This window comes from Sceloporus occidentalis, unplaced genomic scaffold (assembly GCF_023333645.1).
Source record: "Sceloporus occidentalis isolate IW3139 unplaced genomic scaffold, rSceOcc1.0.p SCAF_4, whole genome shotgun sequence".
Taxonomy (NCBI): Eukaryota; Metazoa; Chordata; class Lepidosauria; order Squamata; family Phrynosomatidae; genus Sceloporus; species Sceloporus occidentalis.
Genome location: NW_028316984.1, coordinates 119,383,103 through 119,401,284, shown reverse-complemented (window position 1 = coordinate 119,401,284; position 18,182 = coordinate 119,383,103). Strand labels below are relative to the sequence as shown.

The 18,182-nt window shown below is 38.8% G+C and overlaps 1 protein-coding gene across 3 annotated transcripts in view; it reads left to right on the top strand.

The window, feature by feature from the left end:
- The window catches only part of NAV2 (neuron navigator 2), a 352,842-nt gene that overhangs the window by 134,144 nt on the left and 200,516 nt on the right, over window positions 1–18,182 (top strand). For 2 of the 3 annotated variants that reach the window (XM_089521369.1, XM_089521367.1), the window contains exons 6-7: window positions 3,415–3,483; window positions 9,143–9,300. In XM_089521369.1, coding sequence (XP_089377495.1) covers window positions 3,415–3,483; window positions 9,143–9,300 — 227 coding nt within the window. The remainder of the gene's footprint in view (window positions 1–3,414; window positions 3,484–9,142; window positions 9,301–18,182) is intronic. The other variant, XM_089521370.1, reaches the window with a different exon arrangement.

The following is an 18,182-nucleotide window of genomic DNA, read 5'->3' as shown; positions in this document are numbered from 1 at the left end:
TCTTTTCAAACTAGGAATCATTTGAAAACCATGTTGCCTTTTATAATCATGCCATCAGATGGAGATGGAGCAAAATGTAACAGTCTGAGAATAGATATTAGAAATACAATAGTCACTCTGAACAGCTGTTATGTGGTAAAGTAGGAGTAAAGACAAATAAATCCAGTCTCTGAAGGCACCATGGTGGCCTTGGTAACTGGATTGTGTGGGAGAAGGAACTCTGCATGCAAGGGCCCCATATACATAGTGCTCCTGCTAGGGATGTGAGTATAGATGCCTGTTTCTTAAACACAGTTGGTTCTGCGCTGTGCTGCAGCCACAGTCATATCTGTATGCAAAGGGATCTTGTAGCACCTTTGAGACTAACTGAAAGAAAGAAGTTGGTAGCATTAAGAGCATCACAGACCTGTTATTGCTCAATCTCTGGTGCTGAACTCCACTAGTCGGAATAGACTAGAAAGCTGGGCCAAAGCTATCAAAATGAACTTCAACAGGGAGAAATGTAAGGTACTGCACTTAGGGCAGAAAAATGAAATGCAGAGCTATAGGATGCGTTCCCATTGAGTTCCAGAGAGCGCCATTTCTGGGGATACTTAGTTCCCAGAAATGGCACCCTCTGGAACGCAACAGGAATGCGATTGGAACACCCGGCAGCAAAGGCGGCGTTCCAGTGTACGGTAAAATGGAGTTCTTGGCCCAATCGCGTTCCTGTCATGTTCTGTGCGCGCCCCCGCGCGGGCATGTTAGAATGCACCGGGGAACATTTTAACCCTGGTGCGATAAACTTCTAGGACTCGGAACAATGGAACAAGCTCCAGGAAAACAGATTCCACCTCAACATTAGGAGGAATTTCCTGACAGTAAGGGCTGTTCGACTGTGGAACACATTCCCTCGGAGTGTAGTGGTGTCTCCTTCCTTAGAGGTCTTTCAGCAGAGGCTGGATGACTATCTGTTGGGGATGGTTTGATTGTGATTTCCTGCATGGCAGGGAGTTGGACTGGATGGCCCTTGTGGTCTCTTCCAACTCTGATTCTATGATTCTGTCTAAGAAATTGGATACCGACTGCTCAGGGGCTGCAAACTAGTTAGCATTTCAGAATCTCATTCGTTATTGGAATTGCCCAATCAAATTGCTCTACCAACTAAGAAGGGCATGCTAACTATGTGACCCTTAAGCAATCATTGTCCAACTTCTTAGAGGAACAAGGGGCATTCACCTACCCAAGACTGAATAATAACAGGTCTGGGATGAAGTGACTTAGTGGTTAAGATACCAGTTCTGAGGATCGGAAGATCAGAAGGTTGGCAGTTCAAGGCCTGAGTGCTGCATGATGGGGTGAGCTCCTCTCACTAGTCCCAGCTTCTGCCAACCTAGCAGTTCGAAAGCAAGCAAATGCAAGTAGATAAACAGGTACCACTTTGGTGGAAAGTTAACAACATTTGGTGCAGTCATGCTGGCCCCATGACCACCTGATTTGTCTTCGGACAACACTGGCTCTTCGGCTTAGAAACAGAGATGAGCACTGCCCTCTATAGTTGTTTATGACTAGACATATATGCCTCTGATGCCCTTAATGCTACCAAATGACTAACTTTTTCAGTTAGTCTCAAAGGTGCTACATGATCCCTCTACATACTGATTTTCCAGAATAACATGACTATGTCTTTGAAGTCATATATGTATCATAGCATCAAACAATACAAGATACGGGAAATGCATGGCTATACGAGATATAGGTATATCCCAGTGTTCTCTTTGGTGAACTTGGGGACAAATTGCCCTAAGGAAGAAATGCTGGACTTGCCTTAGGTGAAAAAAGTTATATTGCCTCCCCCCCCCCCCCCACATTGCCCTGGTATTTCACACTTATATCTCCCCCCAGCAGACTGCTGCTAGCTTTTCTGAGGTGAGCAGGAAGACAGGATACAGTACCTGTCTTTTCCTCAGCAGCTGTGGTGTGATGACAGTGGAGAAAAGGTCTGAACACTTCTCAATACCTGTTGGGAAATCTCCTTTCCTGCATCACATATATTTGGTTCTCATATACAGCAATTTTGTGAAAGCATTAATTTCCTCATTCTCATATGCTCAGTCAGTAAACAGGTTGTCCTTTTTGGGGGGGGGGGGGGGCTAGATCTAATGCTATGTTTGTGATAGTAGCATGAATTTCTTAGGTTCCTTTTTTCTCTGTAGCTGTCTGTAGCAATATAAATATGCTCCAAAAGCTTTCCTAGCCCTTCTGGAATGGGATTTTAGGGTTCACAGGGGGTTGGATAAAGGAAGGAGCACGATCCCTTCTTTGCACTTGTGGAATTTCCAGTCATACTGTTGGATTCTGGCCACTGGTGTAATTGTGAATGAGAACAGTGATTGTCAGATCTATACCTTATCTCTTTTGAGTTATCATACTGAGTTTTGGTGACATGTGCTATGGTAGGCTCATTGGGAATAGATCCCCCCCCCATTCCCTCTGCAGTATGCTCACTCAAAACATGTTTTCGTTCATAAAATCTTAATTAAAAGTCTTTAATTGTACTATTCTTTTAAGCTACTGTGAGTCCCAAGGTTGGTGAAAAACCACCACCAGAAATTAGAGATGTATATGAAGCTTATTATTATGATCATCCCCATAAACCATACACATTCTGAAGTTATATTATAGTTTTGTAACACAGTGGTACCAATGGATTTTCACTGCTTTCTAAAAATAAAATTATAAATATTTTTTCATTTTTTTTCAAGGTGAGTATTACAAATATTTATCTATAAATAAATAAATAGTAAAGCCTGATTACTCTATCATTTTTCTAATGGTAAGAGCCTCCAAAGCAGTAATTCCATCACATTTGCATGGTGAAACTTCCATTGGAATGTGCCCTCATGTGGTGAAATCTTGTATTTATTGTAACAACAAAATTCAATAGAAAGCAGCAGTCTTCAAGCTGGAGTTTGTTCAGCTATACCTGGAAATGCCAAGGACTGAATCTGGCACTGTCTGTATGCAACTTATGTTTCTACTGCAGACCTAAAATTCTTCCCAAAACAACTTCTCCAGCCTGCCATATCAGGAAGATCACTGAAATGTGCTTCTTGGTGTGGTGAATATAAGATTGTACTCTCTGGAAACTGTACTATTTCACTAATGCAAATATAGTCTGAAAAACATTTTTGTGTGAAGTTTCTTAAGAACTTATTCTTATGAGCGTGAAATAAATTTGCATGTATATTCTGCCTCTGTCACTATTGTTGCTTTGATAAACCCAAATTATGAATGAGAAATTGTTTTTTCTCTTCTGAAACATCTGGCTGAATCTCTTTTCAAAAATCTTTGTCCTCTTGGTGGGCTCATGTGTGAATGTTTCTTCTTTACTCACTTGCATCTTCCACTTTTTCTTTCTTTCTTGTTGTACAGTGCATCACCCAGGGACTCATCTCAAAGCAAAATCATCCGATTCACTCTTGGTCAGAAAAAGACTTCTAGGTTAGCGTTTCTTCCTCTAATGCAAAGCATGGATACCCCTCCTTGCAAGAATCCCAGTTTGCATGTTTAGGGCTCAGCTTACCAATGCTTACCTCTTGAGTTCAAACTGTTTTAACAGTTACCAAAGTAGAGTGAACTCTCATTTAGTGTTGTTCTTTTGTACGTATGTATATATGTAGGTATTTTTTTAGACTTATACCACACCCTCTCATGAAGATTCAGGGTGTTTTACAGCTGTATCTGTTACTCCTTATTCTGCATCTGTTACTCCTTTCCTGTAAAGCCCTGTGATTATGAATAATGTTTATTACTAGTTTGGGGATGTCAAGAGCTTGGAAATGTCTTTAAAAAAAAAAAAAGGGCTCCCAAAATCCTGTACCCAGCACAGCCATTGCCACATGGGGAATTCTGGAATCAGGCATTCAACCTTTTCCAAACAGACAGTTCATGGTAATTGGTAGAAGTGACCTGGAATAAAATTTGGAATCATTTTTAATAATAACAAATTATCAACCTTCAGACATGAATTCTATGAAGGTGGCATCATTCATGTAGCTGCTGTTGCTATTTATCACAATGTGTGTTGTTCTATGGAATGAGGATGTTAGCACGAAGCAGAGCACACTGCTCATGCCCATCCACAATGTCAGACAAAGTGCTGACTTTAACATTGTGGTGACTTGCACATATGAACTCATAAAACTTATGTGTGAGCAACTGCTTCTACACAGCCTTCCATATGAGGATCGCTTTACAAATGAGGTTCTTGGAGGTCTGTGTGTGACCATGTGCTCACATATGTTCTTCACCCATTCACATGTCCATGCCAGTATGTGGACATAATGGAACAGGGCCAGGAACATGTCTGATGCCAATGGTGGGGCCAGCAGTGCAGTTTGCTGTACAAGGCTGTGTCTACCATTAGGGAGAGTTAGGCACCATGTTTAAGTAGCAGATGCTGGGGGGGGGGGGAGGAGATGGGGACCTCTTCATCTTACTTTTTCCTGTGAACTCTCCAGTGTTCACCTTCATTGAAGGACAGAGTTGTGATGCCACACAACCTTCATGCCCCCCCATACTTGGCTGTTTAATCTGGTGTGATGGGGGAGTCTCCCCTACTACAAATGTTGAAGTAATATTTGGCTGTTATTTTAACTGGTTTCTGTACATGGAATGAGGAAGAATCACCAACTTATACTTTGCCTTAAGGAGCAGAATGTCTTGGGTTGACACTACTTCTCTATTGGTAATCATTTGGTGCTCTGCTCATATGATTCATGTTTGAAGTGGGCTTTATATTACTGTGAATTTTTCATTGGGAAAATAATAACATTTGGGAATGTCCCCTTGTGACCCTGTGAATTTCACAGCATTTTCTCAGGCAAGGAATGCTAAGAGACAGTGTGGTGCAGTGGAGTAGGACTCTGAAGTATGACTCTGAAGACAAGAATTCTAATCCCTACAGCCATGGAAACCAGCTGCATGGTCTTGAGCAAGTTACTCTCTCAGCCTCAGAAGTAGGAAAAAGCAATCCCCCAATGAAAAAATCTTGCCAAGAAAACCCGGTGGTAGGGTCACCATAAAACAGAAATTTGCACCCAGCAAATTACTATTTATGTTTTATTCTTCTAAACTCTAATTTATTTGTTCATGGATAGCAAAAGATATTGTATCACTTGCTGAATCACAGTAGTATAGAAGTCACCTTTGTTCCAGCTTCCTCAGGTGTCCTGCAACAGGGAATACCGTATATATTCAACTATAAGTCAACCTCATATATAAGTTAAGGGCAGGTTTTGGGGCCAGAATTATGGATTTTGATATGACCCATGGATAAGTTGAGGGTAAAACTTAGCAGCATGTAACAAAGGGTGTAAAAGACAAAGCAAAGGAAAATAATGCTAAAGATTTTTAAAAATTTTGACAGTCATAACCGTTTGTGCTCACCCTAAAGGCTGGATGGATGAGATAGTAGAGGGACTTAATGCTTCTTTTAGGTGCTCTGAGAAGAGATTAAGCTCCAAGGCATGGTTCCCTTTTTTGATAAGAGTTAAAGTATAGTATTTACATTAACTCATGGATAAGTCGACCCAGGTTTTTTGGGTCAATTTTTTGGTTAAAATTTCTAGACTTATACATGAGTATATACAGTATATAATCTCCTGAGAATGAATAATAGGTGCTTCACTCTTAAATTCCATGCAAAGTCACAGTTGATGTGCATTCTGACACCTACAACCATCCCACCACAACGCTTAAAAAGGCTCCCTAATCTCTGTTAATATCTGTGATGTTTCTCATAGATTTTCTTGAGATGAACTTAACACTTCCCATTGTGTCACATGTACTGTACTTCATTAGAAATGCCTATGTTGCTCTGTATTATATAAATCAAAAATGGTTTGCCCATTTTTCAGTTTCATACAGGGAAGAAGGACTGATGAAGAATTTCTCCTCTCCTTCAGGGACTTTTCAGTCTTGTTTCATCTCACTTATGTACATTTTCAGTGTATCCTTACTGACACCTACCTCGGCTCTTGGGAAACAGACCAAGTCTACTAAGGCTCATGGTGCAACTTCTTTTGCACTGTTAGTCTCAAAAGTGCTGCAAGATCCCTTTGCATACTACCTAAGCTATGTATACTAGTACAGTAGTTTTATGTTCAGATTTAGAGCCAGCCTGGGCACAATACTGAAAATGTGCAATAGGCTCCTAGGAGGAACCTATTGGGAAAGGAGTAGTTGCAGTTTTGGGTTCTTTATTGAGAATTTTGTTGTGGATTGACAAAGCTGACAGATATAAAAATGTTTATTAGCATGGATGCTGCCCATGAAGTTGATTTTTTCACAACATTTTGATGAGGCAATCCATGAAGATCTCCTGGAGGAAAACTCTTGTGCAGCTCCAGTTTACTTCAGTGGAATTTGCCCAGGTTTTTTTTTTTTTTTTTTTGGTCAAATAGTTAGTTCCCTTTGCCCAGATCATTGAGTCCCCTCTCCCCAATTCTTTTCACAATGTAAGAAAGCATTTGTACACCCAGCCCCCTGGTCTGTTTTTATTTCCCTCACTTCAGTGTTTATCTTCCACCAAAAACCACCTAGCAGGTGCTGTGGAATTCTGAAGAAACTTTGAACTGAAAATCATACAACACACCCTTCCTGTAGCGTAAACCTAAGCTTTGGTGTGGCTTTCTGGTTGAGCTGCATACCTCTTTGTTCACTTCAGCTTCTGCTGTTGCTTACTGTTATTACTATTATTTTTGTTATTTTTCTTATTTTTGAGTTATATTCCATACTTCCTTTTTGAGTTATATTCCATCCAAATAATGGATATCTAAAATCATATATTGAGAATATGTTAAATCATAAATACCCAATTTGAGCTGAAATACACACACAAAAAGAAAAACATATAGTAATGAATGAGATATCATATGCTTATTTTCCAAAAAAGTTACATAAACAGATGTTTTTAAACTGTTTCCTAAATACAAGAATGCAAGGGTTAGACAGATCTCTAATGGGAGTTCTGTAGCTGTGATTCCATCACTGAGAAAATCATGGCACTTGTGGGATTCCTGCAAGCCACAATACTATGGTTTAAGGACATAAATATTTTTAATTTCATTCTTGCATTTATGAGAATGAACAATTTAAATATTTTGCTTCACTGGGCAAATTTCCTTTTTCAGGGGAGGGGACAAAGATTAGAATTTTCTCCTTTGAACTCTGAATGATGGAGTTCTTTGAGTCTTCGGTCTTCAAAAAACAAAACTTATGCTTATCATATACTGTACCTATATGGGGACTTTCAAGACTTTCATTTTATTTTCATAGACATTATTTTTCTCTACTACAGATGCACAGCTGATCTTTTCTTTTGCTTGAAATGAAATATCTGAATTTTATAATTCCTGTGTATTGTCTGAGTTTTATCACATCACTGCCAGTCTTCTTAGACTCTCTATATCTGGGTTCTACTATTGGAAGAAAATCTAAAGCTTCCTATTGCATATCAGGAACAGAGGTAGGAGAGGTAATGTCAAGTACCAAGAGAGCTGCAGTAAAGGAGAAGGATTAGAACGAATATACTGTGCCTCTTCCTAGACCGTGGTGGACAATCTATGGCTCTAGAGGCCTGTTTGGGGTTAGACCCTGCCCTCAAGAGACCATGAAGCTGATAAATTCAGGTTTCTACCAAAGTAACTTCTAAGTAGGAAAGAAAAAGGGAAAGGAGAAGGAGTGGGCCCATCTTCTTTTAAACTCTGGGCCCTGTCCACCATTTGCTTAAGCCCAATGAATCCACTGTGGGCATGTGGTCCTTGAGGTGTGTGACACTCAACAGAAAAAGGGTTGCCTGCTCCTGCTGTAGGCAGTTATCGAACACTACACTGTTGGAGCTGCTTCATCCACCATGAAGTTTGCATGAAAGTCATTGCCCTATCAATGTCGGGTCTCTCTCAACAATATGAAACCTTTTTTTAAAATCTTCTTTAGCTATCCTTCCCAGTTCCTCCTCTTTGAGGCTGTGTGTATGTATTTGTGATTATTGCTGCACTTTTCCTTTTAATGTTATTCCCTTGTTTTCCTCTTTACAAATATTTGAGAACTGAGGCATTTATATTTAAGGAAACAAGAAAGCAAGCCTTATATAATTCTACATATAAGTGTTCTGTGGTAATGGGGAATAAAACATATTTTTGTGCTCAAACATGCCAGCTGTATGCTTTATAAGCATGTGCATGCATCTGCAAAAGCTTATGTGTTTCTTCTCCCCATTGCTTTCCTTTCCCCGTTAATCTTTGAATTTGTTGTGAGGAAAGCATTGGTAACTGTCTTTTCTTCCTCTCTCTAATGGTGCAGTAGGAGTAACAAAGGTTTGTAATGCTGCTAATCAGACGGTAATTCTGTCAACAGGAAACTACATGCTAATAAAAGGTGTAATTGGTTTTAGCCTGTTGGTTTTATGGATTAATTGAATCACTTTTGAATTCTCCATCAAGTAATTAAAAAAGGAAACAAGCTCTTTTAATTCTTGAGAACACATGTAAATCACTTGCTATTTTACATTAAGGGCACTAGTCACTTGCATTTCTGTGCAAGTCATTGTAAGATTAGTATGATGGTTGATGCAAGAAGATGCTATCTCCAAGATGAGCTTCTTTGATTTTTAAGTCAGAATGAAAAGCATGGTACAGCGAATACAACAAAATACTGAGGTATTTAACCACATTTTAATCTTAAATATATTTATTAAGGACTAAGCTTTATTAAATTCAAGAAGACTTACTTAAGAGTAGAAATACTTCAGATTATTCTGAATAATCTAGAGCCCTGTATCTCAATTCTGTAATGTGGCTTTTTGGGGTGGAATATAAATCTAGTGTTAGTTCAAAGACTAGCAATGGGCCCTGCTCATGCTCCTAAAGTTTTTCAAGGTTTCATGACACAAGCTTACAATTCATGTAAGTATACATGTCAGTAGCTTTGTAGAAGGTTTTGATCTCCTCTAAACTGCCTTTAGAATGTCATTTGCCTTGTTCCTGAAGCATAGTCATCCTGGATTAATATTTAGCAATTTTTAAGCCATGATCAGTTAGTTTTGGAGTGAAGTATACTCTGACAAACTCTTGCTTCATTCTTTTTACCTTGAAAACAGACTTCCAGGTCCAACGACGAGGGTTTCAGCTGCAGGCAGCGAAGCAAAAACTCGTGGTCCAGTTAGTGCCAACAATCGGCGCAGTCAGAGCTTTAACAACTATGATAAATCTAAACCCACAAGCCCACCACCCCTTCTATCAAATAGCAATGATAAAGGTAAGTGAGTTTAAGCATATAGTATTCTGACTGATAAATATAAGTAAAATGGAAGCAATTTTAAGCATAGGGTTACCTTTCTTACTGAAACTGAAATCACTTCAGTGTGCTTAATTATGGCTTGTGATCATAGGTCCATATACAGCAGTACTTAGTCTAATAAACTGTACGTGTTCTGGCATCCTTCAGGTTTCAGATGTTCTTGTCTAATTTGTTTCCTAGATTTTCCATAAGAAAAAAGATAACAGAAAATATGCTACATTTAAAATTTTGGAAATTAATTTCAACTGAACATGTAGATATTTGATATCTGTACTGATATTTGTATTTATTACATGCAGTGGGAGGGAACAGCAGGGACTTTGCTAATGTTTAGAGAGCAGAGGAAAGATAATCTCCAATAACCAGGAAATCTTGGTCCCACTAAGTGGATTTGGCAAGTAATAAATGGCCACTTTCTTATCCTTTCCGTACTAGAAGTGTGCCATCCTCCTTCTATACAGATTAGAACAAAGCATTATTTTTGCTCTGTTTTCTGCCCATAGCCCACTATGGCTCTTTTCCTTCCAAATTATGATTCCCAGAAGCCTCCCCCTGTTTTCTCCCAAAAGTTTGCAACAGGAAACATGTTTGGAATCCCATGAGAGAAAGCAGCTTTAGGTAGGATTTGAAGATAAAGAAACTGACTCTAAGATGGGACAAGCACATTCTCACTCCATCCCTACACTGTGTCTGTCCTTCGTTCCTGTTGTCCCCTGTTGTTAGAAAACAGGACTCTGAAGAGTGAGATATATGCACATGAGGTTGAAGCCAAGCTCCTATGGTAAAAGAAGAAGAAAGAGTGCTGCTGTTTTCTAAATTATTTTTCATAGGTGACATTTAAGAGGTTTCAAAAAAATTCTTCCTACATTTTGGCATTGATTATGAATTCTATCTCATCCGCTGATCTACGCTGTTTCTAGAGAAAAATATCAATGAAGCATTGACTGTTATGTGTACAGCATTTACTGTTTGAAACCATCTGGCTACAAACACAAAATGTATATTCTTGGTTCATCATAACTGAAGCAAATCTCTTTGATATTCTGCTGCCTTTCTCATCAGCATATATATATGTGCACAGATCATTTGAATGAAAAGCCTAGGACCTGAGCATCCATGTAATTTTTGCTTTGTTGTTTAAAAGGCATCATCAGCCCTAGTTTTGATTAAGAGAAATAGAAAAAAATAATCAGTTGAGGTGTCTCCAGTGTTTTAGTTTGATAAATAAGCCTGTTGCCTCCTATTCTCTCCTCTCCCTTACTATCCTTTGCAAGGATGAAGGGTACTGAATGTACATGATTTAAATTTAATTTCAAGGATCATTGCATACAAGCTTGATAAATGGAAATATGCAGGCATTTTATGTATGTTACAGAAAAGTGAACATTTATCATGAGTGCTAAATATAGACTTTTTCTAAGAGATGCCCTATGGAATTATGGTTCCTGAAAATAGTCCTTTTGCCTAAGAATTGTCTAATTGGATACTCAAAGAACATGACGTGGTGTCTTAGAACTGATGGTGTAATAGTTATTGAAGGTACTGAATAAGACATGAAAATAGTTGAAGTAGACCCAAGATGTATCTTCTAATGATGTAAGATACATCCACCTAGGTTTTTTTGGATGGCATCCTCCCATTTTCTGGCACAAGCAGCCCACTCATTTAGCAGAGTCATCTAACCCTCTGTGTAGAATTTTCAAGGGGTAGAAGGGGCTATCATGGCCCAGCCCTGTTGCAGATACCTAAATCCTGTTGTTGTTGTGTGCCTTCAAGTCTTTTCTAACTTATGATTACTCTAAGGTGTATCTGTATATTTACCCCCATCCCACAGTCAGACCACTCCTCTCACTTTTGCTTACTGCATATCCAGACTAACTTTGGAAGTAGAGAAACTTTTTTATTTAGAAGTCCCTACAGTCAGGGTTCTAAAGAATGTGAAGAGCCACCAAGAATATAGGAGGCTCCAGGCTTCAGAAGAAGTGGTATACATGAGGACAGTAATGGAGCGGGAGAAGAACTACAACTTTGGGAGCATGACCAATAACATGGAGCTGCTAACCATCCTGTGATGGTTATTATCAGCATTCCCACTGTTGGGCTAGATAAATATTTGTTCATTCTTTGCCAAAACAAGGAAAGCATTTGTCATTGGATGCTCAGGTAAAGTCAGCTTGTGGCTATATACATAGAAAAAAGAAGTGCAGTTGATGGTAAGAAATGAATGTGTCTGAGGTGTTGCTGACCCCTAATGAGAGACACAAATATAACATCTTCAAGCACTACAGTATACAGTTCACATATTAGTCTATTAGTTGCAGTGTTATGTTTTCAAAATATATCTTAGAAAGCACACTTTAAAATTATTTAATATCACTTTATGATCATTCCTGATCATATAAAATAAATGAAAAGTCATTCTTTGTAGATTCTGTTTTTAGTGACCCTTGGCATTTTTATGGAATATGCACAGTATAAATGTACTAAATAAGGATACACTTTTCATAATGTGAAATATTTAATAAAAGGGACCAAACATTTTTTCTATCTTTCCACATTTGTCATGTGCAATTCTGTCATGTACAGATGTGACTAGTAGACCTGTCTGGCTGCCTATATACTCAGCCCTATTGGGGTTCAAACAACTAAGAGAGTAGGTGTCCTAATATTGTATACTTAGATTAAAATTATCTGTATTGTAACCAAAGCCATACAACCATCGTTAAAACTATCCACCTGAAAATGGTACAACAACCACCCACATGATAAAAGGGAAACAAAAGCTTTTATAATACTTCTCTCCAGCATTTGTCAGAAGTAGACATTCTTCACAAAATTCACAATGTGTTTTGTTCACATTTTTGAACTCTTTATAGAAAAATTAACTCATAGACCTCTGTGCAAATGGATAGAAAGCCAATGTGTTATTTTTTTTTTACACAAGAAGATCATGTCACCACCCTCCTTTGTTTGAAATGTTTTCATTTTTGCTATAATTAATGACTTTATAATAGCAATCACCAGTTTAGGCATTATGTTTTGAAGTGGATTGTTGCACTTCTTGGCCTATTCAAGGTGGTTGTTTTTTAAATGGTCAAGCAACCGAATGTAGCTCTAATTACAACATAGGCTTACAAAGAAGATGATGAAGCATTCAAGCTTGCAATTTCTGCTGTCATCTGCTCATCTCTGTAATTAAAACCTCGTAATTCACATCTGAATTGTCACTGACACTTAGCTGTTGCTTATCTAAATGTACCCCCTGCCTTCTTTCTGTTATAAGTGAGCCTGTGAATGAACTTCAGCATAAGAAAATCTGCCCCCTGGACAAGGTCATTATTGAACTTGTCGTAATTACTTGAGACATTTCTATGCAATCCAAGCAAACATGCAATATTTTTGCAGAAGATTTCTATTCATCATTGTTACCTTACTTCCTCAGGTTTAAGCCTGCTTGCATTTGTTATCCTCGTTGAAAGGAAGGATAAGTGGCACAATGGTTAAATGCCAGTACTGTAGCCATTCACTCACAAACCACAAGATTGTGAATTCATTTCCAGCCAGGGGCTCAGGGTTGACTCAGCCTGGCATCCTTCCGAGGTTGCTAAAATGCATACCCAGCTTGTTGGGGGAAATTAGCTTACACATTGTAAACCGCTTAGGGAGTGCTTAAGTGCACTGATAAGCAGTATAGACATTTATTTATTTACAGTATTTATACCCCACCCTTCAACCCTAAAGGCTCTCAGAGCTGCTTACAATTATTATTATTTTTAATTAGACAGTTCCCCACCCTATGGCTTGTAATCTAAAAAGACACAACAGAAAAGGAGAAGGGAATGATGGTGGGGAAGGGATCAGGCCCAGCAGTTCTTCTTTCCCTCTGAGGCCTAGACCAAGGCAAATGGACTGCAGGGAGGACTCTTCTTCTTAGTTTAGACCAGGCCTAATGGAACTGGACCTGCATCTCTCCCTCCATGGCCTGATGGCACCAGATGAACTGGGGGGGGGGGGCCTCTGTTTCTTGGAAGACAGAGGTCCAAGTAGCAGTAAAACCAGCACTTTCTTCTTACACCTGGCCCCAGTAATCACTATGACCCTGCCATTCTCTCTGCTGGGCTGTTTTACAGCAGAGCCCTGTCAGGTCCTGGTTTTATAGCCCTAGCAGGCAAAGCAGCTGTGAGTGATGGCAAACACAGCACCTACTGAGTCAAGGCCTCAGTCCTGAAAATAGAAGAATCCATTTTGAAAGTAGAGATCCAAATGTACAGAAATGTGCTTGCTATTGCCATACTGCTATTGCTATTTTTCAATATGGATTGCTATTTGGATAAGTCATCAGTTGTTCTAATCCATATTCAGCAACCAGAGGTATATTCCTGTGAAACTGATTTTTCTTAAATAGATTGAATTTGTAGGAGGAAAGTACCTTGCAAAGTGTTCTATCAAGGTTCAAACTTATACAAACTTCTAGGTTTTGTTGTTTTTTTTTATACTATTTCAAAAAAAAAATTCTGCAATGTGTAATCATCATCATGGCCATCCCCTGCCTGTTCGGATGTATTTATTCATTTGCTTAATTGCATTGTTTATTTACCTTGGTTTGATTCTGGCCCTTATACTGACATGGCCTTAAGAAGTGCTAAATCAGGTTTAGTAGCCTTTTATAAAAATCTACAACAGAGGAATAGTAATTTTGTTTGAAATTCCTGTCTTCATTAGAAAAAACTAAAATGAAAATAATCCTGCAGGTGGCAGCAGAAAACTTGGAATAAGATCAAAACAAGTATTTCTACATCACTAAAAGTTAAATGCAAATATAATTTGTATACTTCATTTTATAAAAAGTGAGGTGGGCTATTGTTCTATTACATACTATAATTTCCAAGAATTTGTTAGCCACCCATTTCATACAAATGGATAATGAAGTTGGTCAACTTTGCAGTTTGACTGTGCTAATTTACACACACACACACACACACACACACACTGAATTGAAAATTGCATAGAATATCTGGAGCTCTAGTACTCTTCACACAACACTGAGGAAAGACATGGTTTAAGCATTCTGAGGACAACATAGCCATTGTTTTAACAAATGAAAAGTTACACACTCCAGTCCAAATTAAACTGAAAGAGATGCATTCAGGCCTAAAACAGTTCTAGACCCAGCTAGATAGACTCGTTGGTTCAATAGCTGACTAGAATCAACATTATATAAATCTTATTGATTCAGATAAAAAAAACTGAGGCTATCATACTGGACATATCGTGAGATGGCGTCACTTGCTGAAAAATAAATTGTTTATTTTATTTTGGAAAAGTGGTTTGAGCATTTAACTACAACTCTGGAGACCAGGATTTGATTCCCCACTCAGCCATGAAACCGACTGGGCAACCTTGATCAAGTCACATGCTCTCAGCCTCAGTGGAAAACAACGGCAAACCTTCTCTGGACAAATCTTGTCAAGAAACCCCCATGACAGGTTCACATAAGGGTTACCATAAGTCTGAAAAGTCTTGAAGGCACACAACACACAGAAGGCAATAGGAAAAGTGAGAGAAAACACTATAGGTGGATTGATGCAACACATTGCCTGTGCATTCCCTTGCCTGTCTGCACAGTGACTGATGAATCTAATGGTATGCTGGTGATACATTGCTGTTGTGTAACCTCAAGTATTTTCCCAGTTGTGTTGCCCCCAAGGCCTTGGCAAGATTTGTTCAGATGGGGTTTGCCTTTGCCTTCCCCTGGGCTGAGAGTGTAGTCCAGTGCTCAAATCACTACTTCATGCTGGCTCTCACTACACCCCCCCCCCACACACACACACATTAGCTCTACCATAGGCGGGCAGCTTCTGGTTATCTGAAGAAGGTCACTTCTGCTTGCTGATCCCATCAGGCCACCCCTTATCATTTCTCTAAAATCTGATTCTTTACAAAAAGCAATTTACCAGTTTCCTAGCAGAATGCAGCAAGTGTTTCTTGCTCTCTGATCTTACCTACTTGAATTCTTCCCTGGTTACCAGTCTCTTCTTGAGCTAGCACTTGTTAACAATCTTCTGCTAGGATTTCTATGTACATATTATAGGTAAACTGCCTGTAAGAGCTCCAGTGCAATGAGATGGGAAGGCATAGCAATGCCTCCCTTTCTGCTGTCTGAATACTCCATTCAGCCTTTCCAAACTGCCATAGCAAGTGTAACCAAAATTGTGACCCTGTACAGTTACAAAAGCAAGAATTAAATTGTAAGTGAGATCTTGGTCAGGGAAACACCTTAGCAAGTAAAAGTATTCATAAAGGCTTTTGTTAGTTCACATAAAGTTTAATTTTAGTTACAAGTTTTAGATTTTAGCCTGCAAAAGTAATCCAAGGTAATTAGGCACAAAACAGCAGTCTAAGTACCAATGTAACTACAGTAATTATCCCTAGATCAATTCTTTCCTCTAATACACAGTGATCACCTGGAGGAGAAAACTGTTCATGCCAGCCCATTGCATATTTTGTTCCCTATACTATACTATATCCACCAATGAAAGACAGTTTTACATATTTCCTTGTGCATATAGTTGTGAGGAGAAAGTGAGAAGGAGACCAGGTGCATTACTTTAGGCAGACTGAAGAGAAAATGAGATATACGGTATTTACTCGACTATAAGTCAACCTCATGTATAACTCAAGGGCAAATTTGGGGGCCAAAATTATGGATATTGATATGACTCATGGATAAGTTAAGGGTAAAACTGAAGGGCATGTAACAAAAGATGTAAAGGATGAAGCAAAGGAAAAAAAACTACCAAAAAACTTAAAAAATTCTGGCAGGCATTACTATTTGTGTTCATCCTAAAGGCTGGATGGATGAATGAGTAAAGGGGGTCGGTGCTTCTTTTAGGTGCTCTGAGGAGGCATTAAGCTCTCACCTTTCACCAGGCGATGATTCTTTTTTGATAAGAGTAAAGTTCAGCACTTACATTAACCTGTGGATAAGTTGACTCAGGTTTTTGGGGTCAATATTTTGACTAAAATTCTAGACTTGTACACAAGTATATACAATAAATGTAACATGAAGAAAGGAAGAAACAGATTACAGTGCGCTCGCGTCATACTCGGGTATGTTTTATGCAGCTTCCGGCATACACTGGAAGCCGTGCCAGAAGGGAGCTGCATGCTGGAAGAAAACAAGGGTGTGTGCTCCCATGGCGTGTGCCCTGTGCGCCACTGTTGCATCACCACGGGCACAGCTTGAGCATCCACTTTTTTTCCCTTACATGAGGGGGTCCGGAACGGATTCCCCGCATAAGGGAAGGGATGACTGTACAACCTATTGCATTTTGACTATAAGGTTTACTTCATCTAACCTGCTTAGCTAATTTGTGTATGCATTGAAGTAGGGATGTAGTTTGTTGTTAATTTCATTTTCAAAGGAAGCAACAGATGATTTCAGAAATTTTATTCCCTCTGTGAGAAACTCTGTAAAGTTTTCAAAGACTATTTGTAATTTAGGCCTTATTGTGCAAAACTTGTACATTTTTTGGCATAGAGAACAGTGTTTTTAGCATAGAAAATGCTACAAAAATGCTGCCTTCTATACCAAAAATGTGCAAATTATGTGCACAATAAGTCCTGAATGTTAAGGATTGTCATCAATCCAGAATTGACCTCGTCAGAATTTCTAACACTTGAGAAACATTTTTTTCAATTATTTTTTGAATATTTTCTACTGTTAGATCCTTCCCTGAATTGGAAAATGCCTTTGAATGCTTATATGAAGTTTTGGACAATACGTGACTAATTGTACCCAGGAAGACTTTTGGCATTGTTAAGTGTAAACAAACTTATTGTGTTCAGTATTTATGAGAGAAATGCATAATTGTGGAGACAGATATCCCTACTGGCTTCTCTTGTGCTCTGTATACATTAATGTGATTTGCCAATGAGAACTCCCATATACTTTAATTGATCTTGAAAAGCCAGTGACCCTTTCTGGACAAACTGCAAAATCATCAGTAAAATTGATTTTTTGACTGTGCCAAATTCAGTAGCACTTGAATCCAAGTATGTTAGCTGGACAAGGGAGGGGAGTGGGGGTGGGAGTGGGAAATTCTCTGCAACTGAAAGGGATTAATCACAGTTTGCCTAACTGTCAAAACTAAATAGAGGTTTTGAGGTAGAGATCATTTTTGCTGTCAGTGAACGCTGTTTGCACGCATGCAGAAGAAAGTCAGCAAGAACTGTACAAAGTGAAATATTTTGGCTCACCCACCTCAAAGTAGTAAGTGAAATATTTTTAACTACAACTGTGATGAAAACTTTCCTGCTCAATGTACTTGAAAGTTTGTGCACATGTTAGTTTGACATTTCTGGAGGCTTATTTCTGGAGACTTCTGGAGTTTATTGTTCTAAAACTTTGTCACACATCTTTTGTTGTTAATGGGTTTGTGCTGATTGTAGTTTTTTTGCTTTGGAATATTGTTGATTGTATTATTTTTTATGCATTTGATTTGTAAAGTATCAGGGGTATAATTTTTTTAAAATATTGCAAACCAGTAAAAGCACAAGACAACAAAATCATGCCAGGTGAAGTGAAAGCATGTTGTGTGTTTTCGATCAATGTGCAGTTTGTCTGTTGAACCTGCTCCTGGGTTTTTGTCTAGTAAAAAGTATTTGTGCAGCAACTTCAGTCAGTGTACATATCAGCACTGCAGGCATGTTTTTATGTCTTCATCTGCCAAGAAACTGTCTGAGGTGCTACATCCCATTGGGCGCTAAGCAAGTTTGACATTATCATTGTCAGAAGTTGATAGTTGCTCAGCCAAAAGAAAAGAAAAGGAAAAGGAAAG